This window comes from Lepidochelys kempii, chromosome 13, assembly GCF_965140265.1.
Source record: "Lepidochelys kempii isolate rLepKem1 chromosome 13, rLepKem1.hap2, whole genome shotgun sequence".
Classification (NCBI taxonomy): Eukaryota; Metazoa; Chordata; order Testudines; family Cheloniidae; genus Lepidochelys; species Lepidochelys kempii.
Window position 1 is genome coordinate 645,526 of NC_133268.1, and position 26,157 is coordinate 671,682.

Genomic DNA, 26,157 nt, shown 5'->3' on the forward strand with positions numbered 1-26,157 from the left:
AAGCCTTAGCTGAGCCAGCAGTTATGGGTTTAATGTAGAAAAAGGCAGGATTATACAGAAAATCAAATTAGATAAAAACACAATGGCCCTTCCTAGCCTTACCAATCTATAAATCCTCCCTTACTGCCCTCCAGGCCTCTCTGACCAACATATCTGTGGCTTTATCTCATTTCAGTTGAATGTTCCAAACTCCAAAGAGCTGCTCTTGGGCAGGAGGTGCCTCCCCAAGCCAACTCCACCGTCTCATATACCTCTGGCTTGCCACCGTCTCCAGTCCTGGCATCATATTCACCTACATTTGTACGATGGCGTAACAGGATCTCATTCACAATGGTCTCAACTGCACTGCATCCAGGCCTCTCCTCCTCTTGCCTGGATTATAGCAATTCCCTCTTCCAAGACCTCTGCAAGTCCCAGTACCTCAGAATCCAGCATATGCAGGGTGCTTCTGCCCCCTTCTCCTCAAATACAAAGAAGTGAGCTCATGTCACCCACAATCCTCAGCACCATTAACTGATTCCCCCATTATTCTAAGAGCCAGTTCAAATTTGCCCTGCTCCTGACTTCACTAAGAGAACGCTGACACCTCCCCGCCTCCATGTCCTCTTAAACATTCTTTCTATTACTGGAGTGAACGCCTCTCTGTGGTAGTTCTAAGGAGCCTATGACCTACGTATTAGAGTGCCTACCATCTCTCCCTCTCAGTTATGTGCAATTTTTAATCTCAGCAAAAGGGTCTCTTTTCCCTTGCCTATGCATGGGAGTCTCTGCTATCTATCATTGGAATGGTTTTATTTAACTCCCAGACATTTTGGATATAGTATTTTAGTGATGTGGCACTCAACTCTGCCCAACTCAACCCACAAACACTGCAGACAAACAGATTCAAAGTGATGATCATTTTCCTAGAGTTCACCCAGTCCAGGGGCACAGGAGAAGGCAGTCAATCTGAGGGCAGACAGGGCAGGCCTGGCCTCCCACGGACAGTCCCGGCCTCCCACGGACAGTCCCAGGCCCCACAGATGAGGAATAGCACCGACACCAAGGGGAGCTGTAATGCTGGTTTTTAATGTCCCTAAGAACTAGGAAACAAAAATCAAAAATAGACTTTGCTTTCTTTGATAAAAGTAATAAAATGGTTAGCGGTGTTAAATTAATCCTTAAAAAACAAAACCCAAGGAGGTTAAATAAAGCCCAGAGGGCTTTGGGTAAAAACCACAACGACTACAAAACAGCTGCAAAGACGTTTTTACACACTAGAAGAAATTCCTTTTCTCTGCTTTTCTTTTATACAGTAAACAGCTTCGGCAAACACGGAACTCGTACATGTGGAAAGGAAACATGGATGCTAGGGAAACAAACCCTGCAGGGAGCATGGTCGCCACGGACAGAACTATTTACACTATGGACACAGAGCTGGGCTGGTGCCAGGCCAGCAGGAAGAGCCTCTGGACCCTGCCTGCTTCTCTCTTGGAAATGCCAGGCTTCAGCCAGCTGCAAGAGACCTTCTAGGCCACAGCTCTGTCAGTCAGTCCGTCCGTCTGTCCGTCCATCCATCCTTCACCTGTGCAGCCGTCTCAGCACCAGCTGCCTCTTCCTCAGAGCTTTAGTGTTTGATGGGGCTGCAAACTCTTCCTATGACTGCGACCTTTGGCTTCATTGCCCCTCGACTAGGGCAGCAGCCAGTTTTCTTCCCACGGAGCGTAAGGCGAGGGAATCTCCCTGGACTCTGGTGAGGGAAGTGGCCTTGCAGGTTTACAGAAGAAAGCAAGCAGGGTGGAGCTGCCTGGAGAGAGTCCCCCAGGCCTGGGCTACTCGGCCAGCAGTCTCTCCACCTGCCACATCAAACCTTCCCTCCTCTGGAGCACTGTTACCTTCGCCCCTGGCGTCTGTCCCCGCACACTGCCCTCTGCAGATTAATTGGCATTGGTCTCCCGGCTGGTGCTTTGCTCTCGGCCCGTCTCCCGATCTTTATCTGCAGTTGAGGAAGAAGAGGAGGAGGAGGAGGAGGAACCTGTGGAACTGAGGGTCCGTCCCGAGTGCTTATAGGCTGTGACGAGCTCCTGCAGCCGCTCTGGCGTGGGCTCCCACTTGGTGAAGCCTGCGTTGTTTTGTAGGAAGATGACAGCAGTGTTGTGCACGGCTTTGTAGTACATCTCCTCTCTGCAAGGGAAGATGACAGGCACTCAGTATTCGCTTCGTGGCCCTGTCCAACCAGTCGCTCAGCTGCACCTGGACCCTCCCACACTAATGTCCTCCCCATCTCCCTTCCCTTCTGAAGCACCGAGGAACAGCCATTCTCTCTTAAAAGAAAGCCATACTGGTGAGTTAAAATTCAAAGACGCATCATGCAGCCCCTCACGTGGGAGGTATCTGTCCTGACGTGCCAATATAGCTAGGACCCCGCTGTGAGCTCAGCGGTGCCCACATGCGGTCAAGAGCCTTCCAAAGGATAACCTCAGAGAATCAGTGTGTGTTACTTCCCATGGACACTACAAGGGCTGCTCTTGGCTAAGCACGCACCACAGCACCATTAGCTCCTGGGGAAGTTAGAGAAGAGGGAACACTGTACAAATCTTGCAGCGCAGCTCCTTCTCCAACATACATAGCTAGGAATTCCGACCATCCCAGCTACGAAAAATCATGTCAGACAGCCTAGGCCAACCAGAAACCAATTGGGGACAAGTGATATTTAAGCACTTGCTGCCCACCAAGCAAGCTGGTAGCCTGCCATACAGAAGACTATGGTGAAAACTGGCTCAAGCTTCTGCTTCTTTTTAACTGTTACTGAATGGTGGCAGCAACAGGACATTTACAAGCCCAGAAAGCTACTGTGCTCAGCCAGCTGCACCTCAGACTGTATGCTGGTGAGTGGCACATGACTCTTCTCCACAGTACAATATGACATACGCAGGTCAGATCAGAGACATGTCCCTGAGGGAGAGGCTGATGTAAATTTTTAATAGTAGGGAAATATACACAAATATGGTGACCCTTGATACTGTCTGTTGAGCCCAATCTAAGATGTGCTCGAGGTTCATTTTGGATAAGTCACTTGGCTTTTTTCCTAGCCTGTTCCATACCCCTGACCAATGTCACCTTGGAGCAGGGGATTCCTGCCAAGGGCCTCTCTAAAATGCAGTACATCTCAAGAGCATCCCAACCAAGACTTGCGAGAAAGCCTACTTTTTGCAGATATGCTGAGACCCGCTGCGGTACTCATGATCGAAGGCTGGCAGGATGAGTTGGTGCCGCTTGAACTTGCTCTGCTCCATGCGGGTCAGGGCTGGCGTCGGAGGGTCCCTCCACTCAGGGATGAAGACAATGAAGGAGAGGGGCTCATTGGAGCTCTCCAGCAGTTTCTAATCCACAAGGAAAAGAAGTCTTATTCTTGACCAAGTAATGACAATCACGACAGGCTCTGTGAGAAGGAAATGCACCCTTCTCTGAGACCAGCATAAGAGCTGTCACAGTCCTCAGTGACCTGCTGATCTATAACCCTGCCATGGGGATGCGGGATAGCGGCAGAGGAAAGAGAGAGAGGACTGTCCCAGTCCAAGCACAGTGACAGGGATGAGCAGACGTACCTCAAAGTGAGAGACCATGGCATCCATCAGTTCCTCACAGAACGGAGGATTTGCCTCAAAAGAGCCACTTATGGGAAAGAAATCCAGGAATGGGCTGAAGGGAACAAGGGAAAAGATCCCAGTTAGGAAGGACCAACCATTAATGCAAACATCTTAGAAGGCATCAGCATCTGCTAAAGGGCAGCCACCTGCAGCCCGACTTCCTAGCAGGGCAGGGCCTGCTCATTTACTTCCCCTGTGGCACAAACTGTCACCAAGGAGAGACACCACCTGAGAACCCGCAGGCTGACATTCCTTGGCTCCAAGTTCACTATTTTCTTGATATCATCAATTATTCGCTGTCATCAATAAGTACTTAAGTCCAGGATAGAGTTCCCACCCCAGCCAAAAATGCACACACATAAATATACATACGGCAAGGGCAACAGAATGCAAGAGACTCACCCCCTGGATCCAAAATACCCATCTGTGTCCAGGAAGGCCGAACAGTACTGTTTAAAATAGCAGTTCAGGGGCGAGGCAAAGCATTCAAAACTCACTCCAAAGAGTTTGTGGAGGGCTTCAAAGACATGCACCGGGAGTGCCCCCTGCAGGCCAGTTCCTTCATACAGACCAACACCAAACATCATCTGAGGAGAGCAAACCCTCTGTGAGTGATTCCCATAAGAGCTATGCGCCGCCATTGCTCCCCTCTCACTGCACTCTGACCCAGGGCCACATGCCCCACTCCACCAGGCTGACAGTACCCCTTCTTCGCCCCACACTCTCAAGTCTCCAGAACAGTCAAGAATGCACTCTGGACACTTCATCCAACTGGGCCCCACCACTACTCACCACCCATCTCCCCTCACCTGGAACTCAGCCTAAGAGCAGCAGGCTATTCTGTAAATGTGTGCACTTCTCCAAGCTTGAGGGTGAATGCCAAGACCACATGATAGTTCCCCAGCATAGCACCCTACCCGAACATCTTGGAGAAAACCCTGTTTAAGCCCAACTTTGCTCCACTTCTGGATCTATTGTTCAGTTTTCTGCTGGGTCTCCCAGAGCACTGCTGACAGTGTCAGTATTACAGTTCCACCAGAACTGCCTGCTGCCCAAAAGCTGAGAAGGAACCAGTACCTGGTATCGACGGAGAAGGCACCAAACCCTGGGCAGAAACCTCTCGCAGCCAGAGTCGTCAATGCAACTGTACCGATAGAGAAGCCACTGGAAGAGAAACCCAGGTCATTAAAAATAGCAATAAAGGAAACAGGAGTGTTAGAGAGCCACAGGATGCTGAAGTGATAAGAAATCAGAGAGATGGGGGGTGCTAATACAATCCCATCCATTGAGAGAAGCAGGCACTGAGGTGATGGGAGTGGTAGAGACTTTAGAGAGCTTTGTACAATTTTTCAGGAACATCTACTTTTAATAGGTTTCAGAGCGGTAGTCGTGTTAGTCTGTAACAGCAAAAAGAATGAGGAGTACTTCTGGCACCTTAGAGACTAAAAGAAAAGGAGTACTTGTGGCACCTTAGAGACTAACCAATTTATTTGAGCATGAGCTTTCTGTAGCTCATGAAAGCTTATGCTCAAATAAATTGGTTAGTCTCTAAGGTGCCACAAGTACTCCTTTTCTTTTTGCGAATACAGACTAACACGGCTGTTATTCTGAAACCTTAGAGACTAACAAATTTATTTGTGCATAAGCTCTCATGGGCTAAAACCCACCTCATCGGATGCATGCAATGGAAAATACAGTAGGAAGATATATATACACACACAGAGAACATGAAAAAATGGGTGTTGCCATACCGACTAACGAAACTAATCAATTAAGGTGGGCTATTATCAGCAAGAGAAAAAAAAAACTTTTGTAGTGATAATCAGGATGGCCCATTTCAAACAGTTGACAGGAGGGTGTGAGTAATAGTAGGGGAAATAAACATGGGGAAATAGCTTTTACTTTGTGTAATGACCCATCCACTCCCAGTCTTTATTCAAGCCTAATTTAATGGTGTCCAGTTTGCAAATTAATTCCAGTTCTGCAGTTTCTTAAAACTATAATACCCACCTGCTGAAGTGAAGAAACAGATTGACAGAGCCAGAAGAATACCCAGAAGTCACCTATTCCAGGACAGACCCAACAAAGAAAGTAACAGAACGCCACTAGCCATCACCTTCAGCCCCCAACTAAAACCTCTCCAGCGCATCATTGAGGATCTACAACCTATCCTGAAGGATGACCCATCACTCTCACAGATCTTGGAGACAGGCCAGTCTTGCCTACAGACAGCCCCCCAACCTGAAGCAAATACTCACCGGCAACCACACACCAAAAACACTAACCCAGGAACCTATCCTTGCAACAAACCCCATTGCCAACTCTGTCCACATATCTATTCAAGGGACACCATCATAGTACCTAATCACATTGGCCACACCATCAGAGGCTCGTTCACCTGCACATCTACCAATGTGATATATGCCATCATGTGCCAGCAATGCCCCTTTGCACGTACATTGGTCAAACCGGACAGTCTCTACGTAAAAGAATAAATGGACACAAATCAGACGTCAAGAATTATAACATTCATAAACCAGTCGGAGAACACTTCAACCTCCCTGGTCACTCAATTACAGACCTAAAAGTCGCAATTCTTCAACAAAAAAAACTTCAAAAACAGACTCCAACAAGAAACTGCAGAACTGGAATTAATTTGCAAACTGGACACCATTAAATTAGGCTTGAATAAAGACTGGGAGTGGATGGGTCATTACACAAAGTAAAAGCTTATGCCCTACTTTTAAAGTGGCACACTGCGGGCTAGACACTAGAGGGAACTTACCTTTTACCAAAGACCTCACATCCAGAGTTGGGCTTGCTGTGGGGTGGGCATGTGACACAAATCGGAACCCTGGGGGCCTACTAACACCACTCTTCAGGTAAGCCTCCCCTGACTGAGATGGTAGGAGCTGTCCTGATTTCAGCAGGTATTCTTATTTAACACTCTTGTTGCAGTAGCACCTAGAAGCCTCTGCCAGGTCAGAAGAACATAAGAAAGGCCATATTGGGTCAGACCAAAGGTCCACCAAGCCCAGTATCCTGTCTACCGACAGTGGCCAATGCCAGGTGCCCCAGAGGGAGTGAACCTAACAGGTAATGATCTAGTGATCTCTCTCCTGCCATCCATCTCCACCCGCTGACAAACAGAGGCTAGGGACACCATTCCTTACCCATCCATTAATGGCTATTAGCCAGGACTTAACCTCCATGAATTTATCCAGTTTTCTTTTAAATTCTGTTATAGTCCTAGCCTTCACAAGCTCCTCAGGCAAGGAGTTCCACAGGTTGACTGTGCGCTGAGTGAAGAATAACTTTCCTTTTATTTGTTTTAAATCTGCTACCCATTACTTTCATTTGATGGCCTCTAGTTCTTATATTATGGAAACAAGTAAATAACTTTTCCTTATTCACTTTCTCCACACCACTCATGATTTTATAGACCTCTATCATATCCCCCCTTACTCTCCTCTTTTCCAAGCTGAAAAGTCCTAGCCTCTTTAATCTCTCCTCATATGGGACTCGTTCCAAACCCCTAATAGTTTTAGTTGCCCTTCTCTGAACCTTTACTAATGCCAGTATATCTTTTTTGAAATGAGGGGACCACATCTGTATGCAGTATTCAAGATGTGGGTGCACCATGGATTTATATAAGGGAAGTAAGATATTCTCAGTCTTATTCTCTATCCCTTTTTTATTTATTCCTAACATCCTGTTTGCTTTTTTGACTGCCGCTGCACACTGCGTGGACGTCTTCAGAGAACTATCCACAAAGACTCCGGGGCCCACTGTGCTAGGCACTGGACACACAAACATATAACAAAGTGACAGCCCCTGCTCCATGGAGCTTACTGCTTTTAAGATTCTTTATTTTCTTGGGGCATGGACTGTCCCTTATTATACATTTGTGCAGGCCTATCATATCTAATCAGACTACTGGTCCATCGAGTCCAGCACAGGCCAATAGCTGATGCTTCAAAGGCAAAACACTAATGATTCACCTGGCCAACTGAGCAAAGTTGCACATATGGGGAAGGAGATTCCTTTCTGACCTCACCACTGATCAGCTAACACCCTGAAACAGGTGAACTTGTTATTTTAGTTTGCATTATTACACGTTAGTAGACATAAAATTACCTCGCTGTGGTTCTTCACTCAGTTACCAGTAATGACAGGTATTTCACAAGATGCCTACACACTGAGGAACTGCTGCCTTTTATTGGCTCTAAATACGCTGCACTCTAAGTTTTAATGGACAGTCTTTTAATGAGTGGCCTAATACTGAAAGGTGGGTAACAGCAGGCAATGATCAGTTTTCACTTAGACCCTTCAGCATTCTGAGCACATAGGCCAGTCCATAAATACTCCTTTGTTTGTACAGTTCCTTGTCATACATGGAGGCCTGCTTTGGCCTCTACATTCTCCACCCCCGCTGGATCTCTGAATTCTCAAACTCTCAAAGTCAAGCAACCAGCACTGGGCAGAATTCCCCTTCCAATGTGGAAAGAGACCATGCTGTTTCAGAGTCCCTCTCAGAAGGCAAGGAGAAGGCAGATCTCTCCCATTAAAAGGCAATTCACAATGGTGAGTGTGTTTCTCTCGCTCAGCAGGACTGAAGTACAGCCCTTACCAGCTTGCTGAAGTAGCTGCGGCTCACTTTCACCATCTCCCCCTTGTACCGAACACATGCGACATTGTTCTCCACGTGCATTTCTACATTGGGGACTGGTGGGGAAGGGATGGCCAGTCTCACTGGGTAACAGTATACAAGCCGATCCTGGACCTCTGGTGCTTCTACCTCGGCTATGTGGGAGACAGAGAAAGACAGTCACATTAGAATCCAAGCACACTAAGGGGACAGGCTCCACCTCCACCCCAAAGACAGGAGTAATGGGTCTGGAGCAAAGGCGGTAGGCCCCACTCCAAACACATAAGGAGACAGGACTGGGGTGACCACATTACAGGTCAACCAGGCAGTCCACTCAGGCACCCAGTTAAGAACTGCACCCACAGCTTACTTTAAATACGTGTTGGCCAAGTGAAGCAAGACCCTACACTCAACTCAACAGCACTTCTCTGGCTTCAACACAATAACTCTGGACACTGCAGCTAATCAACCTCACTCAGGGAATATTCTCTGGGCATCCATGGCTATGGCTTTTGATGCAAACTGGAACACTAGACAAGCCAGATTAAGAGGAAAATCAAGGCCCCCAGGCTGGTGCTGCAAGAAGAATCTCTCTATTGCCCCCTGCTGAAGCCTACACATATCAGCGACAGCTGCTTAATTTGCTGTGGGGCCCAGGGAAGACTGTAACCTGGACTCTAAGGCAGTGTCTACACTAGCACTTATGTCAGCAAAAAACTTCTATCGCTCAGGGGTGTGGGGGAAAAAAAACCCAACAATCCACACCCCTGAGCGACTTGGTAGCAGAGCATGTCCCGCCAACATCGCTCCTGCCGCTCATTCGGGGTAGTTCAATTATCCCGTCGGCACAGAGCGACTACAAGGGAGACCCTACAGTGGTGCAGCTGCAGCGGTACAGCTGTGCCGCTTGTAAGGTCACTAGTGTAGACATAGTGTAAGAAATAAGATAGCAAGTTTGTAAGGGAGGAAGTAGGGATCAGGAGGAGGGGATGGAGAAGTGGGGGCGGGGGAACAGACATCTGGGAGGCATGAGAGGATACTGGCCATCTAGTCCTCAAGATGCAGGTGGTGGGGAAGGAAGGAGACCCAGACAATGCTGGGGAAGAGTAGTGCTTGGGGCAGCAGGGACTTGGAGCAGAGATGGAGAGGGGAAGATGGGGACTGGTGGGCACACACTGCCCCAGGCTAGCTGGGACAATGGAGGAATACAAGAAGCCCCTGGTTTGTACATTATTCTCAGCCTACCGAAACTACAAAGTGTGAGACCCCCTGGTGTACACTTCTAAGATGATTCATATTAATTGGCAGGGGGGTCTCGGAGGCCCACCTGCCCACTGCTCTCCTACTGTGCTATTGTCACTTGAGCTAGCACTGGACCCACCACGTCTGTTGTAATTAAACATGGCCCCTAGGATTCAGAAAGCAGCCTCCCCCACTACAACAAGTTGCATTTGCATGCGACAGGCTAGGCTGCATTCCACCACTCTGTTGTCATGTGGTGCGTTGTACTGTGCCTCTTCAGAGCTTGTGGCCTACCAGATATATTGTGCTCCTTGAGGACGGCAAGATGCTTTTCCCGGATCCGCTTGACATATTCGAGCGATATGTGGTAAATCTTACTGCAAATGCCTTCAACAGAGTCCTTGGCTGCAGCAGACACATGGGGCCCACACTGCTTACGTAAGTGCTCTAGGCGGTCCTGCAGTCAGAGAGAGGCCCTTACACACCATAATCACCAACTCTCCCTCAGCCTTGCACCAAATCTACATGGGCTTCTAACAAGGCTCTCTCTTTTGTAAGGATAAGGCCTTTGTCTGCAGCCATATCAGGAGAGCAGCAGCCATTACCCAAGAAGCAGAAAGTCACATCCTCACATTCCATCTAAATTGCATCAAAACAATGTAATATCGAGCTGTTAAGAAGGAGATCCTGTCCTAAGAGCACCCACCATCACCAGATAAAGAAAAGGATCTTACGATAGTTAAAGAAAACTTTTTTTGATAGCATTCTGTCTCGCACGAAATCACTTATCAACAGTTGTGATTGTAAAATCTTTACTTCTATTGTTTTGCCTTTTGGTCCCTACTTCTCTGGTTTAATCTGTATGGTCTCTGATATGTTAGGATTGGTTAGAAAATTGTTTATTAATATTTTAGTAAAATGATTGGTTAAGATACAGCTAAGCAGGACTCAAATTTCACTATAAACTGGGGTCCAAAAGGAAGTTCTTTGGAACCAACTCCAGGACACCACCCCAAGATCAGCTGCCAGACCTCAACACCCTGCCAACCACAATGTGCAGAAGCTGGAATCCCCTAGATGCCCTGATCGGCCACCAAGAAAAGTTCATCTGCCTTATTGGGAGTGGTGAGCATTGTATGTTTAGCGTGTGCATTCTGTTTTGGTGATTGTTAATAAATAGAGGTTAAGTAGGATATTACTGTGTAAGGCTTTCACTGCTAAAAGACCCCGCGAACCCAGAGTGCAGGGTTACGCCTGAACCCTTGAAACAGGGTAAGGGTGGGTACCCTAGAGAGTGTGTGAGTAACAGAGAATTTTGGGCAGGTAACACTTCTATCTCACAAAGCAACTGTAAGTGATAAAACAACCACAGACTATCCAATGAGGGGCTTTTCCCTGCCCTCCACCTTTTCTTGGATTCAAGCGTATTCAGTTGTACTGAGCTGGAAAGGGGATACTGACCATGTAGTCCTCCTTAGAGGCTGAATGGTCCCGTCGCAGCCAGCTGAAGGTGTCCTCCACATTCCATTTCACAACTTTCCTACTGTCTGGTGATGCACTCCTGCACACAGTGGGGAAATAGGAATTTAACCCACATCTGCTGTGACAACATGTCCCCTCCCAACACAGGGCCCTCCTATCAGTTGGGGAAATTTGGCAGCTGTGTCTTCCTCAATGCAGTGCCCTGTCACTGCCATCCACGATTCCTGTGGGCAGTTTCTCAGATGCCTGCCTGATCAGGACCTGCCATGCTGTCTCCAAGACACAGTGGAGATGGCTGCTCTCCTCTCTGCAACAGGAGAGGTAAGTAAAGGAATTGCCCTAACTGACCAATGGTCCCTTCATCTCCAAAGGTGTCCACTACTGGAAGCTTTGAGGGAAGGCATAAAATCCTCCACTCCCCAACGAACTAAAACTAAAAACTGAATGAACAGAAGTTGCAATCTTCTACCATGTCTGGATTGGACTATCTGTAGAGGGTTTAAATTTTGAGCTCCTTGGGGCAGGGCTCTGCCTTGCTTCAGCCACCAATGCTGCTCAATGAAAAGGAATATGGCATCTCACGGTGCCATTCTGTACCTCAGCCAGGAGTTTATTCTTTCTTCCTGACCCTGAAGGATCTTTAGCCCTTGTCATGCACTTAACTTGTGCACATACTATCCTCATTAACAGAAAACATGGCAAAAATAAAAGATGGACCTATTTGTCTCAATACTATCCTGTAATGGAGAGTTCCACAGAGCATTCAAAGCTGGGTAATACTGCCTTTTATCCATTTTAAATTGGCTGCCTTTTCCTACCATTGGTGCCTACTGTTCTTGTCTTATCACAAGGATACACAGTACACAGTTGGCCCTCTCTGTGCCAGGCATTTCACTGACTCTCACTATCTCCTTGTCTTCTTTCCAGTCACAATAGCATAAATCTTTCCAAACTCATGCTCAGCTGATCCACTCCCCCACAAGATGCTGCTGATCATTTTCATTGCCTTTCTTGGGGGTCTTTTCTAGTCCTGCTTCATTCTTACTGAGATGAGGTGACCAATACTGAAAAGAATTCAAGGTAGGGATGCAACAGCCACTTCTAGAAAGGCTTTAGAATATTCTCTGCTCTCAGAAGCTGATAATACAAACTGCAAGAGACAATCCCAACCTGGATTCAATAAGCCGTTTTGCAGCCTCGGCATATTTGAATAGGAGTCGCTTGGCTTCCTCACGGAACTTGATTCGGGATAATCTGAAACAAATACAAATACACACATATCACAGTCAGCTTCCCAGTTACCACTCCAAGCAGGAAGCATCAGGGCCAGCTCCCACCTTTCACACAAGCTTGCTGCTGCTCCACTGGGGAAAGTCAAACTCAGCAGTAAAGAATTCCCTAGGAAAACCCCTATAATGCCCCAAGAACAGAAACCCCAAATGTGTACTTTGCTTGAGTAGTACCTGATGGGAATGTCATTCATGATTTCTCTAAACATGGAAGGAGAGACTACTGGCTCACAGTTGCTTGGTAACAGAGGGTCTGTCCCTTTATCCACTACCTTCCGCTCCAACATCCAGCGATTAAAGGATTCCCGTGGAGGGTCAATCCCTAGAGGAAAAGAAAAAAGGTTTGTTCATTACTATTTAATAATAGTATTATGGTTAGGGCCCTACCGAATTCACAGCCACGAAGAACACGTCATGGACTGTTAAATCTTGTCTTCCCCCATGAAATCTAGTCTTGTGTGCTTTTACCCTGTACTGTACAGATTTCACGTGGGAGACCAGCGTTTCTCAAACTGGGGGCCCTGACCCAAAAGGGTGTTGTGGTGGGTGCCGCAAGGTTATTTTAGGGGGTTGCAGTATTGCCGTCTTCACTTCAGCACTGCTTTCAGAGCTGGGCAGCTGGCGACGGGGCTGTTGGCCGGGCACCCGCTCTGAAGACAGTGTCCATACCACACCACTCTTACTTCTGCGCTGCTGGCTGGAGTGTGGCGGCTACTGATCAAGAGCCCAGTTCTGAATGCAACAGCGCAGAAGTAAGGGTGGCAATACCATCGCATGCCATCCTTACTTCTGCTGGCAGCAGGTCTGCCTTCAGAGCTGGGCTCCCAGCCAGCTGCCACCATTCTCCAGCTGCCCAGCTCTGAAGGCAGTGCCGCCGCCATGAGCAGTGCAGAAGTAAGGGTAGCAGTTCCACAACCCCTTTACAATAACCTTGAGACCTCCCCCGCAACCTTTTTTTGGGTCAGGATCCCTACAATTACAACACCCTGAAATTTCAGATTTAAATAGCTGAAATCATGAAATTTTTAAAATCCTGTAGCCATGAAATTGACCAAAATGGATCATGAATTTGGTAGGGCCCTAATTATGGTACTGCCCAGATGCTTGAACCAGGGTCCCATCCTGCTGCATGCAATCTCTGCTTGATGGGTCTACAATCTTATATGGCTTTCTAAAATTGTGTCAGAGACCATAAGGAAGGCAAAGAACAGGGAAGAAGAGAGACAGACTAGAGGGGCAGATGAAGAGGAGACAAAAGGAAGGAGAGCAAGGCTCTGCAGCGGCAGGGGGAAAGCGAGAGACAGGAATTTACCCTCTCGCTGCTGGCAGAGCTCCCGGTAATGCTGCCGCAGCTTCAGCATGAGCTGGGATCGAAGCAGCTCCACCTCGGGGTGCAGAGGTAGCACTTCAGACGGTGCCCTCTGCTGAATCACGGCATTTGTTTGGATATCCAGGTCCCAGTATACTCTGTGGCAGGAGCAACAGTCGTCAGGATGGTCAGATATTTAACCAAATTGTCTCCCCTTAAAGAAGTCACCTTGGGACATACCAGCAGTCAGAAGACTGAACCACCCAGCCTCCCCCAACCTGGGGCCTGCCAAGTTCTCCCTCACAGGCATGGGGAAAGTCTACTGTCCCCAGCTTGGTAATAAGGAAAGAGCAGAAGCAAAGAGGAGACAACTCACTCAGTTGGTCGTAAAAGAGCTGCCTGTTGTTTATCTTCGGGTGTAATACCACATATCTTTAAAACAGGGGTTCCTGGAATACTGGGAGAACTGGGGACTGGCTGGGCAGTCGTGTTCCCTGGAACATCCACCTGAGAGTGAGAAATGCCAGTCATCACACTAGAAAGTAAGGCACTGGGGCACTGTGTCGATTATCCCCCAAATCACTCCTGCAACAGTGCAGAACTCAGGATGCCCAGCTGATTGCCAGAGACAGAGTATGTTCACATTGCCTCTGACATACACAAATATGGGCACCTACATTACCCCATTGTTCAGTCATAGCCCACTTCCCAGCACAGAGGCACACATAATTCCCTCACCGCCGCAAGTACAACAACTATTGGGTACAGGTCTGAGTCCAATTTCCCTATTCCTTGGGTGCCAGGCGACATGGGATCTGAGTTACTAGACAGTAATTGGATTCAGGGTAGCAGCCGTGTTAGTCTGTATTCGCAAAAAGAAAAGGAGTACTTGTGGCACCTTAGAGACTAACCCATTTATTTGAGCATAAGCTTTCGTGAGCTACAGCTCACTTCATCGGATCCACTGAATGCATCTGATGAAGTGAGCTGTAACTCAGGAAAGCTTATGCTCAAATAAATCTGTTAGTCTCTAAGGTGCCAGAAGTACTCCTTTTCTTTAGGCAGTAATTGGGGCTGTCCTCTGACCTTGAACAGTTCAAGTGACTCTTTGAGACCAAGTTCTAGGCCCCCCCTTGATTTCTGTTTCTAATACAGATCTCAAACACGAAAGGAAGGCAGACACAGTGAAGACAGTGCCTTTGTAAGGGGCTTCCTTTAGGATTAGTTACTCTGTGCTGCTCTAGGAATTTTGGCTAATGAGGCTTAAATATCTTTTCCTGTCACAGTTTCACATTGGAGCCTGTTTTTGAAGTTTTTTTGTTGAAGAAAACTCACTTACAGACAGCCCCCCAACCTAAAGCAAATATTCACCAGCAGCTACACACCACACAACAAAAACACCAACCCAGGACCAAACTCTGCAACAAACCCCGGTGCCAACTCTGTCCACATATCTATTCAAGGGACACAATCATAGGACCTAACCACATCAGCCACACCATCAGAGGCTCGTTCACCTGCACATCTACCAATGTGCTATGTGCCAGCAATGCCCCTCTGCCACGTACATTGGCCAAACTGGACAGTCTCTACGCAAAAGAATAAATGGACACAAATCTGACATCAGGAATTATAACATTCAAAAACCAGTAGGAGAGCACTTCAATCTCCCTGGACACTCCATAACAGACCTAAAAGTGGCCACTCTTCAACAAAAAAACTTCAAAAACAGACTTCAGCATGAAACTGCAGAACTGGAATTAATTTGCAAACTGGACACCATCACATTAGGCCTGAATAAAGACTGGGAGTGGTTGGGTCATTACAAAACTTAAACCTAATTTCCCCCATACTAATTTCCCCCTACAGTTACTCACACTTTCTTGTCAATTGTTTGAAGTGGGCCATTCATTACCACTACAATAGTTTTTTTTCCTCCCTTGGTATCCTACTGTTAATTGAATTGTCTTGTTAGACTGACCTCACACCTGGTAAGGCAACTCCCATCTTTTCATGTATTTATACCTGCTCCTGTATTTTCCACTCCATGCATCTGATGAAGTGGGTTCTAGCCCACAAAAGCTTATGCCCAAATAAATTTGTTAGTCTCTAAGGTGCCACACAGACTCCTCATTGTTTTTGCTGATACAGACTAACACGGCTACCACTCCGAAACTTTTCAGAGAATATTACAATTCACAGAGATTCACATCAGATCTCACAGATGCTTGGCTGTAAAGTCCTCCAGGACCCCTGTCCCCACTCCCCCCCAACATGTTTTCTTTCACAGCCCAAGCACCATCTCACAAAAACAGCTAGGAAGAACCTTCTCTTTGCCAACTGGTTTGTGCTTGCTAATGCTCTCAGATTCAGCTGCTGCAGTTTTGATCAACAGCAGCAAGATTTGTGCCCTCTCTCTCACCTTGGCCTGTGCTTTTCAGCCCTCATCCCCTCCCTCAAACGAATGCCTCACTCCCTTTGGGACACAGCCTCCCATCTGCTGTACACTATGGAATCAGATATTTTTGGCCTTTCATTACTGGAAGCACCTTTCAGTTGGTTTCCTGGTTTGGTAGGAGTGGTTACTTTCAGGCTGGTTTGACAGGAGACCTTTGCTTTAGAGGCATAGCATGTAAAGCAGGAAAGGACCACCAGATCATACAGTCTGACCTCCTGTATATTGTAGAACTGATCAATGAAATTGTTTTTAATTGTTCACTTTATTAATATAACTTCATAAGCAAAATCTTATTAATGAAACAACATTCATTCATAAAACCGGTTACCCCAATAATAACTGGTTGAGTTTCACTTTCAATCCAATTGCTGCTTAAATCACTGAAATTTACACTGTTTCAACATTGTAACTTCTGCTCACTGTTTGTCATTCATTATACTCCTCTAAATTGTAACTTCTCTTCTCTGTTTGCCATTCCTTCCTTGTAACTCAAACTCCATTTTAAAATGCTCACTCCATTTTGTAAAAGCTTGCTGCAACCTTCATTTTTGCAAAACCCTGCTGTAATCTTATTAGTTTAGTTTAGATGTGTGAATGAGGTATATATGGATGATGGAATCAACCTCCAGCCCCAGCCTGTCCTGATGAAATAAAGTGTAAACACCAACACAGTCCTGACAAAGCAAGAAGAGTCCACTCTAAAAAGAACAAAAGTACAATTGAAGAAACATCAAAGCCAGTTCCCAGGCTGAAAGTCAGGTCTGCGATTGACAGGTGATCAATCACACCGGACCCAGAGGCAGCCTGACACAGCAAGACCTATAGACTCTGGATTCATACTAAAGCCTACAAAAAGGATGGATGAGATGGAAGACTTTGGAGGGTAACATTCTGCTGCCAACATGGAAGGGCATCGGTGTATGCCCAACAGAGACCCAACTCTTCATTGTGCCCGGCTTTACGAACCCAAGCCACGAACTCAAGCTACATTCAGCAGCTGCAGAACATTTGGGAGTGGGTGTATGTGTGTACGTACATACATAGGTATTAGATATTAGTTATTGGTCATAAATCAAATTGTGTTATGATAAACGTGACATCTTGTCTTGTCCCCTGAAACAATCCTGTGTAGTTTTGTCTGCATAACAATATCAAAGGCCACCAACACTAGTTAGCACCTGCACACTAACGCAGCAAACAAAATTAAAGTATCACAGACCACAGGAGATCAGACTGTTCTGTGCACAGGGAAAAAATAGGAGGGGACTAGGGGCACAAGTGCCCCAGGCCTCTGCAATGGCAGAGAAACGATTAAGTGAGATATACCCAGATAATCCTGGCAAGTGACCCACACCCACATGCTGCAGAAGAAGGCGAACTCCACGTGGGCACCAATGATACTGCCAAGAATGAGCGGATCACTGCAGACTACGTGGCTCTGGGAAGAAGGATAAAGGAGTTTGAGGCGCAAGTGCTTTTCTCATCCATCCTCCCCGTGAAAGGAAAAGGCCTGGGTAGAGACCATCGAATCGTGGAAGTCAACGAATGGCTACGCAGGTGGTGTCGGAGAGAAAGCTTTGGATTCTTTGACCATGGGATGGAGTTCCAAGAAGGAGGAGTGTTAGGCAGAGACGGGCTCCGCCTAACAAAGAGAGGGAAGTGCATCTTCTCAAGCAGGCTGGCTAACCTAGTGAGGAGGGCTTTAAACTAGGTTCACCGGGGGAAGGAGACCAAAGCCCTGAGGTAAGTGGGAAAGTGGAATACCGGGAGGAAGCACGAGCAGGAACGCGCGAGAAGGCAGGGCTCCTGCCTCATACTGAGAAAGAGGGACGATCAGCGAGTTCTCAAGTGCCTATACACAAATGCAAGAAGCCTGAGAAACAAGCAGGGAGAACTGGAAGCCCTGGCACAGTCAAGGAATTATGATGTGATTGGAATAACAGAGACTTGGTGGGATAACTCACATGACTGGAGTATTGTCATGGATGGATATAAACTGTTCAGGAAGGACAAGCAGGGCAGAAAAGGTGGGGGAGTTGCACTGTATGTATGTAAGGGAGCAGTATGACTGCTCAGAGCTCAAGTATGAAACTGCAGAAAAACCTGAGAGTCTCTGGATTAAGTTTAGAAGTGTGAGCAACAAGGGTGATATCGTGGTGCGAGTCTGCTACAGACCACCGGACCAGAGGGATGAGGTGGACGAGGCTTTCTTCCGGCAACTCACAGAAGTTATTAGATCTCAGGCCCTGGTTCTCATGGGAGACTTCAATCACCCTGATATCTGCTGGGAGAGCAATACAGCGGAGCACAGACAAGCCAGGACGTTTTTGGAAAATGTAGGGGACAATTTCCTGGTGCAAGTGCTGGAGGAACCAACTAGGGGCAGAGCTCTTCTTAACCTGCTGCTCACAAACCGGGAAGAATTAGTAGGGGAACCAAAAGTGGATGGGAACCTGGGAGGCAGTAACCATGAGATGGTCGAGTTCAGGATCCTGACAGGGAAGAAAGGAGAGCAGCAGAATACGGACCCTGGACTTCAGAAAAGCAGACTTTGACTCCCTCAGGGAACTGATGGGCAGGATCCCCTGGGAGAACAACATGAGGGGGAAAGGAGTCCAGGAGAGCTGGCTGTATTTTAAAGAATCCTTATTGAGGTTACAGGGACAAACCATCCCGATGCGTAGAAAAAATAGTAAATATGGCAGGCGACCAGCTTGGCTTAACAGTGAAATCCTTGCTGATCTTGAACACAAAAAAGAAGCTTACAAGAAGTGGAAGATTGGACAAGTGACCAGGGATGAGTATAAAAATATTGCTCGGGCATGCAGGAGTGAAATCAGGAAGGCCAAATCACGCCTGGAGTTGCAGCTAGCAAGAGATGTTAAGAGTAACAAGAAGGTTTTCTTCAGGTATGTTAGCAACAAGAAGAAAGTCAAGGAAAGTGTGGGCCCCTTACTGAATGAGGGAGGCAACCTAGAGACAGAGGATGTGGAAAAAGCTAATGTACTCAATGCTTTTTTTGCCTCTGTCTTCACGAACAAGGTCAGCTCCCAGACTACTGCACTGGGCAGCACAGCATGGGGAGGAGGTGACCAGCCCTCTGTGGAGAAAGAAGTGGTTCGGGACTATTTAGAAAAGCTGGACGAGCACAAGTCCATGGGGCCGGATGCGCTGCATCTGAGAGCGCTAAAGGAGTTGGTGGATATGATCGCAGAGCCATTGGCCATTATCTTTGAAAACTCATGGCGATTGGGGGAAGTCCCAGACGACTGGAAAAAGGCTAATGTAGTGCCCATCTTTAAAAAAAGGAAGGAGGAGGATCCTGGGAACTACAGGCCAGTCAGCCTCACCTCAGTCCCTGGAAAAATCATGGAGCAGGTCCTCAAGGAATCAATTCTGAAGCACTTAGAGGAGAGGAAAGTGATCAGGAACAGTCAGCATGGATTCACCAAGGGCAAGTCATGCCTGACTAATCTAATTGCCTTCTATGACAAGATAACTGGCTCTGTGGATGAGGGGAAAGCGGTGGACGTGTTGTTCCTTGACTTTAGCAACACTTTTCACACGGTCTCCCACAGTATTCTTGCCAGCAAGTTAAAGAAGTATGGGCTGGATGAATGGACTATAAGGTGGATAGAAAGCTGGCTAGACTGTCAGGCTCAACGGGTAGTGATCAATGGCTCTATGTAGTCTCGGCAGCCGGTATCAAGTGGAGTGCCCCAAGGGTTGGTCCTCGGGCCAGTTTTGTTCAATATCTTCATAAATGATCTGGAGGATGGTGTGGATTGCACCCTCAGCAAGTTTGCAGAAGACACTAAACTGGGAGGAGTGGTAGATACACTAGAGGGTAGGGATAGGATACAGAGGGCCCTAGACAAATTAGAGGATTGGGCCAAAAGGAATCTGATGAGGTTCAGCAAGGGCAAGTGCAGAGTCCTGCACTTAGGACGGAAGAGTCCCATGCACTGCTACAGACTAGGGACCAAAAGGCTAGGCAGCAGTTCTGCAGAAAAGGACTAGGGGTTACAGTGGACGAGAAGCTGGATATGCGTCAACAGTGTGCCCCTGTTGTCAAGAAGGCCAATGGCATTTGGGGATGTATATATATATGTAGGGGCATTGCCAGCAGACCGTTCCCCTCTATTCGACATTGGTGAGGCCTCATCTGGAGTACTGTGTCCAGTTTTGCGCTCCACACTACAAGAAGGATGTGGAAAAATTGGAAAGAGTACAGCGGAGGGCAACAAAAATGATTAGAGGACTGGAACACATGACTTACGAAGAGAGGCTGAGGGAACTGGGATTGTTTAGACTGAGGAAGGAAAGAATGAAGGGGGATTTGATAGCTGCTTTCAACTACCTGAAAGGGGGTTCCAAAGAGGATGGATCTAGACTGTTCTCAGTGGTAGCAGATGACAGAACGAGGAGTAATGGTCTCAAGTTGCAGTGGGGGAGGTTTAGGTTGGATATTAGGAAAAACTTTTTCACTAGGAGGGTGGTGAAACACTGGAATGCATTATCTAGGGAGGTGGTAGAATCTCCTTCCTTAGATATTTTTAAGGTCAGGCTTGACAAAGCCCTGGCTGGGATGATTTAGTTGGGGATTGGTCCTGCTTTGAGCAGGGGGTTGGACTAGATGACCTCCTGAGGTCCCTTCCAATCCTGATATTCTATGATTCTATGACTCCTCCCGCCCCAACCCCCAAGATCACTGCCAACATGACTCGAGGGAAAATTCCTTCCCAATGCCACATATGATGGTCGGTTAGATCCTGAGCATGCCCCTTTCAGGCCCAGCAGGCTGATACACAAGGCTCTGCCTACTTGCTGCACTGTACTGAGACACACTATCTGTAATATTAGACAGTCAGAAATTTGGAGTCATCCTGCTACCGCCATCCCTTTTGTAGGGGTTTCTGTGCTCCTCAGGAACTCAGCAGCCTTCCCCCCATGCAGACAGCCTCAGTTCCACTCCCTTTTCCCTCAGCAACCCAGGTTTTTCCTCAATATTCAAAACACATAGCCACTGAATCTTCAGTTCTTATAGGAGCTTCCATGAGTAACTCAGCTCTGTTACCTGCTGACCAATGCTTTAATAGCCCTCCTGTCTAAACTATATTTGACATTAATTCTAGTGTTTAGTCCAACCTGGATGGGCTTAAGGACACCCTACAGAGAATTAGGACCTACCTTAGCTTTCTTCACACTATTACCACTGGGCTGAACTTCCTCAGAGAGTCTTCTCTTCCTTGGCTTGCTCTCCGGAGTGGTTTCCACCACTCCTCCTTCCACAGGCATTGGAGCAGCATTCAATCCCAGAGGATCCGACTAAGAGGATTAGTTACAGAGTTACAATGAGAATCATTAGTTCACAAGCCTTTCACAACCCCACAATTCTAACTGGCGAGAACAAGCTCTTGTCTTTCCCATTTCATTGCCCCAGTCTCTCAAGTGGAGAGAAACTGGGGCATTAGAGGTTGACATGCAGAGAGTAGGTACAGTGTCTGGAACAATTCCAGCAATGTGTCGTCCCCCTGGAAAAGAGAAATGCCTCGCCAGGGCCAGATAAGACTCTTGTAGCAAGGTAAGCTGCTTCCCCACAGTGCCCTGCCAGTACCAGACACCTTCATCCCAAGAGTGAAGCAAACCCTCAGAAGAGGAGCGCTCTCTCTACAATCCCACTCCAACACGAGTGCCACACAAGTCCAGTGGGGCATCCCTGCATTACTATGACCACCCGAGGTAAACAGTTACTCACAATGACATCATGCTGTCCCAGGACAGGCATCTCCCACAGTGACTGGTTGGTGAAACGGTTGAAGTAGTAAGGGCGATTCTCCCGTTTACTCCAGCACTTCTCCCAGCCAGCCTGCACCAGCTCATCTAGGAGAGAGGAAAAGTATCAGCACAAGAGCAGCCCCACTGCTCCAGTCTCCATCGCTGTCTGTCACAGCACATGCTAAACCCGGGGGGGGGGGGGGGGGAGAAGGATCATCCCAAAATTCCCTCTACCACTCCAAGAGGCTCCTTACCCTAAACTTTCTCGTCTCCCTCTCTGCTGCCACAGGGCTCCAGAATCCTATCCCTGACCCCCTAGACAGCAGAACAAGTACCTGGCAGGTCCTGCACCAGTCGGATGGGTTTCGGGGAGCTGGGCTGGTTCTGGTTAGAGGTACCAGGTGAGTGACTCATCAGAGAAGCTTCCTCCCCAGGGCTGCCGTGATTCTCATTGGCCATTTCTCAGCACAGGCACTAGAGAAAATACACACAAAACAGGTTCAGAGTAGCAGCCGTGTTAGTCTGTATTCGCAAAAAGAAAAGGAGGACTTGTGGCACCTTAGAGACTAACCAATTTATCTGAGCATAAGCTTTCGTGAGCTACAGTGACGAAGTGAGCCGTAGCTCATGAAAGCTTATGCTCAAATAAATTGGTTAGTCTCTAAGGTGCCACAAGTCCTCCTGTTCTTTATACACAAACAGCACATCAAAATAGGATTTGTGCAAGGCTAGCTCTGTGCCCAGAGCCAGTTCAACAGCTTAGCTCTAGCAATGCAGTCCTGTATCAGCAACAGCAAAGAAGGCTTGAAAGTGGGGGAGGAAAGGCAGCACCTGACTTGGTGGCAGAAAGCTGTTACAGGTGTCTGTTAACCTAATTATTCACTGATTAATAGGAACTTTGAACTCTGAACAGCACACAAGAGGGGAATCACTTAGCAGCATTAAAAATACACAACTTACAACTAGACCCCATCAGAAAGGTCAAGTGTCTGATCCCCTACTCGCCTACCTGGGACAGAAATCACTCCTCACCTGAGAACATATGCAGACCTCCCCCCATCTCAGCTTTAAACTTGAGACATCTATTAAACATTCAAGTACTACATAAAATAACTCCAGTGCTCTATGAGAAAGGCAACCAGTGAGCTCCACAGGTGCAAACACAGGCTGGAAGGCAAGAACTCCTTGGTCTTGTCACTGACTTGCTCCAGGGCTTTGAATAAGTTACCACACCTCTCTGTACTTCAATTTCTTGATCTGCAAAATGGGGGTGACACTCCCAGCTCTACCCACAAAAGGGAATGTGAAGGTTAATTGGGTCATACTGCTAAAGCACTATGTAAGTATTATTAAATGTTGTCAGCTGGAGAGAAGCCTCCAGGCTCTTCTCTTCTCAGTGAGCCCTCCCTGTGAAGCTATCAAAACACTTGTCCTGGGGCAAGTATCAGAGATGGCTTCTCTACCAACCCTAAACATGCTGGCTCCACAGTGAAGCAAGGAAAAAGGGATGAATGTAAAGTTTTCAGCCATTACCCCCATTTTTCCAACTCGGCAGCTGCCTTTGTATTTCACCACCCTTTTGTCCTCCCAGTTCAGTATCTAAGATATTGCCACCTCTTTGCCTTTAAAAGAAGTGTATTTAAGTGGTAGTAATATTAAATAATATTGCAAAGTGGCCATGCTCTCATCTTTCATCTATAGAGACCCATGTGAGTGACTACCAGATTTATCAGTCTAGTTTCCACTTCTGCATATTAAAAGAAGTCCCTGAACATTTCACAATAGGCGGTGTGTCCAGCAGAAGTGGAACAGAAGGAAGTCAGGAATGAGCACTGGCTGCCTGTGGTGATAACTACAAAAGGAGACTGTGGTGCAGGTCAGAACTGAAGTGTATTGGTAGGCATGCTTGGCGGGGGAGGTGCCACAAAGAGGGAACCACCCTCCCTCCTTCTCCCAGGAAAGGCAATATAGTGGGTTAGTGTAAACGTGCAGGTCTTCTAGAAGCCTTGATTCTCCACAACCAGGCAAAAGACAAGCCCACAGCTGAAAGGCTGTATATTATCCGAGAGCACCTATTAGACAGCCTGCACCACAGCATACAAACGTTTAGACCCTTCAGCAAGTGGAGGAATTATATTAATTTTGCATATCTGTGCTGTTTCTCCAACCCCAGTGTGACCTCTACAGTCATCCTAACTCCATTGCTGGGAGTGAGCAAAGGCTGCAAAACTAGCTCAATCATTTTGCAGGAAAAATGCAACAGCTCAGCCTCACTCTATACTCACTTTTATGTACCAGACCATAGCTGGAATAGGTGTATCATAGGGCTCCAGACTCACAAGCTTCGTTAAATAGTCCATTAAATTAAGCACCCATCTTGTCTGATTTTTAAAGCTTTTAATCCCTCTTTAGAAAAATACATAAAACACCCAAGCCTATGCTTATTCAATACGATCGCTGGTGTGTCCTCCATTATATATTGTGTGCCTTATACTTAAGTGTAGTGGGGTAAGGCCCAAAATAAACCAGGTGTGTACTTCAAGAAGCTACAGCTATTTACAGGCTACAAAGTGTTAAATAAAATGACAGAAGTTGGTGCAAGGTTTGATCATATGTGGCATATAATAATATTTAGCTAATTCTTTTCATCCATAAGTGCTTTAAACTTGAACAAATGACCATTTCCATCTCCATTTACAGACAGGAAAATGGAAGCAAAGAGTGTGATTCTTCCCAAGTCACTGACGAAAATGTGGCAGAGCAGACTATAAACCCAGGTCCTCTTATACCCAGTCCCCTTCTCTCTCCAGTGGATCGTACTGATGGGACTATTTGGAGGAGCAGTTTGGTCTGTATCTCACCGATGCTGGGACTTATTAAAACGGATCCAAAATAACCATTATATATTAGTTATGTTATCAGTGTTGTGTACAGTACTTTACAGACATAAGATCTGGCCCCTGCCCCAAAGAGCTTATAACTGGAAGTGGTAACTACCAAAACAGAGCACAGTGAGGTGGAAGAAGACACACAGCAAGGAGTACAGCCAGAAGGAGTATGATTTGCTCCATTTCATCAGTCGGGGAGTTTACACGTTTCTCTCTATAATCAGACAGAAGGATGGATGCAGACATTAGAAATCAGCAGCAGAGAAGGAGAAAATTTGTGAAGATATCTCCTGCCATCCCCAGGGCAGGGCTGCTCGCTGGGGCTGGGAAAGTTGAACACCATCACAATTCATTTCTGCACTGCGTTTGGGTGTTGTAATTGCCCAACACCAGAGCGTGTATCCACCCTAGCCCCCAGGCTACTTCTATTCTCCCAGACACCGAGAATGACACTGACAAGCTAATGATTTGGTGGTTGTTTTTAATGGGTAACACACGGGGAGGCCATAGGTAAGCAGCAGAAGGCGGCGCCGGTGTTAACTCACATGAGCATCAAAAAGAAAGGACACCAGCCTAACGCACAGTCCGAGAGCGCCAAGAGGCGTGTGCGCCGGGCGGCGCGCTGAGCTGGTCCAGGCCGAGCCGGTCCAGGCCGAGCCGGGGCGCTTCGGCGGCCGCGGAGACGCGATGCCCAGCGGCGCGCTGGCGGGGGCGGCGATCCCTCGCCGGGCCGGAGGCGCAGCGCAGCAGGGCCCGCTCCCGCGGGCGGGCGGGCGACGGTCCGTGGGCGCCGCCGAGTTACTTACAATTGCGGGTCGGCTCGCGGGCCTCTCCAGCGACGCCGTGCGCTGCGCGGGGCTGCGGCCGCATCTTCACAGCGGGCGGGGGCGCGCCTGGCCCGCGGCGGGCGCTACGGGGCGAGAACGGGCCGCGTCAGTCTCCGCCCGCGGGCCCGGGCCCGGGCCCCGGCCCCGGCCCCGCGGGGGGAGGGCGGCGGACGGACCCCGCGGCCTGCGCAGGCGCGCGGACCCGCTCCCCCACCGTGCGCGCTCCCGGGCCCCCGGCCGCGGCGGCAGAGGGAGCCCGCGGCCGGGCCCCGCGCAGGACACTAAGATGGCGGCCGAGGACCCGGGGCCGCCGCCCGCCTCCGCGCGGGCCCTCGCCCCCCTCCCGGCGCCCTGGCCCCGCCTCATCTCCCGGGGCGCGGCCCCTGCCCACGCGGGCGCGGCCGGTACCTGCGTGCGAGGTCAGGGGCTGGGGGCACCGGAGAGCGGCCCGCTTCCTGCTACCGTCCCGCCTCCGCCGCGCCCTCCCCTCCGCCGCCATCTTGTAGCGGGACCCGGAGCAGCCAGTGCGCAGCCGCTGGGCCGCCCCGCCCCTGGCACTGCGCAGGCGCCGCGGTCGAACGCAGACACTGCGCAAGCGTGACTCTCT

The 26,157-nt window shown here is 48.2% G+C and overlaps 1 protein-coding gene across 5 annotated transcripts; it reads right to left on the reverse strand.

Annotated features, from left to right (window-relative positions):
* Positions 1-10: 10 nt before the first annotated feature.
* On the reverse strand, positions 11-26,081 carry PCIF1 (phosphorylated CTD interacting factor 1). 5 transcript variants are annotated; one of them, XM_073309771.1, is made up of 18 exons: positions 25,959-26,081; positions 25,269-25,633; positions 22,171-22,309; positions 21,816-21,940; positions 21,248-21,385; positions 13,976-14,106; positions 13,603-13,757; positions 12,465-12,612; positions 12,172-12,255; positions 10,981-11,080; positions 9,814-9,976; positions 8,260-8,432; positions 4,707-4,793; positions 4,032-4,216; positions 3,588-3,681; positions 3,187-3,362; positions 1,875-2,163; positions 11-1,082 (listed from the first exon to the last, which is right to left on the reverse strand). In XM_073309771.1, the coding sequence occupies exons 3-17, from the start codon at positions 22,292-22,294 to the stop codon at positions 1,917-1,919; spliced, it is 2,130 nt and encodes a 709-aa protein (XP_073165872.1). In that variant the 5' UTR covers positions 22,295-22,309; positions 25,269-25,633; positions 25,959-26,081; the 3' UTR covers positions 11-1,082; positions 1,875-1,916. The 5 variants fall into 5 exon arrangements, with proteins under 5 accessions (XP_073165872.1, XP_073165869.1, XP_073165870.1 ...); XM_073309768.1 differs by lacking the exon at positions 11-1,082 and adding an exon at positions 24,833-24,937 and having other exon boundaries at positions 1,232-2,163; XM_073309769.1 differs by lacking the exon at positions 11-1,082 and having other exon boundaries at positions 1,232-2,163; positions 25,530-25,633.
* Between the last annotated feature and the right edge of the window lie 76 nt (positions 26,082-26,157).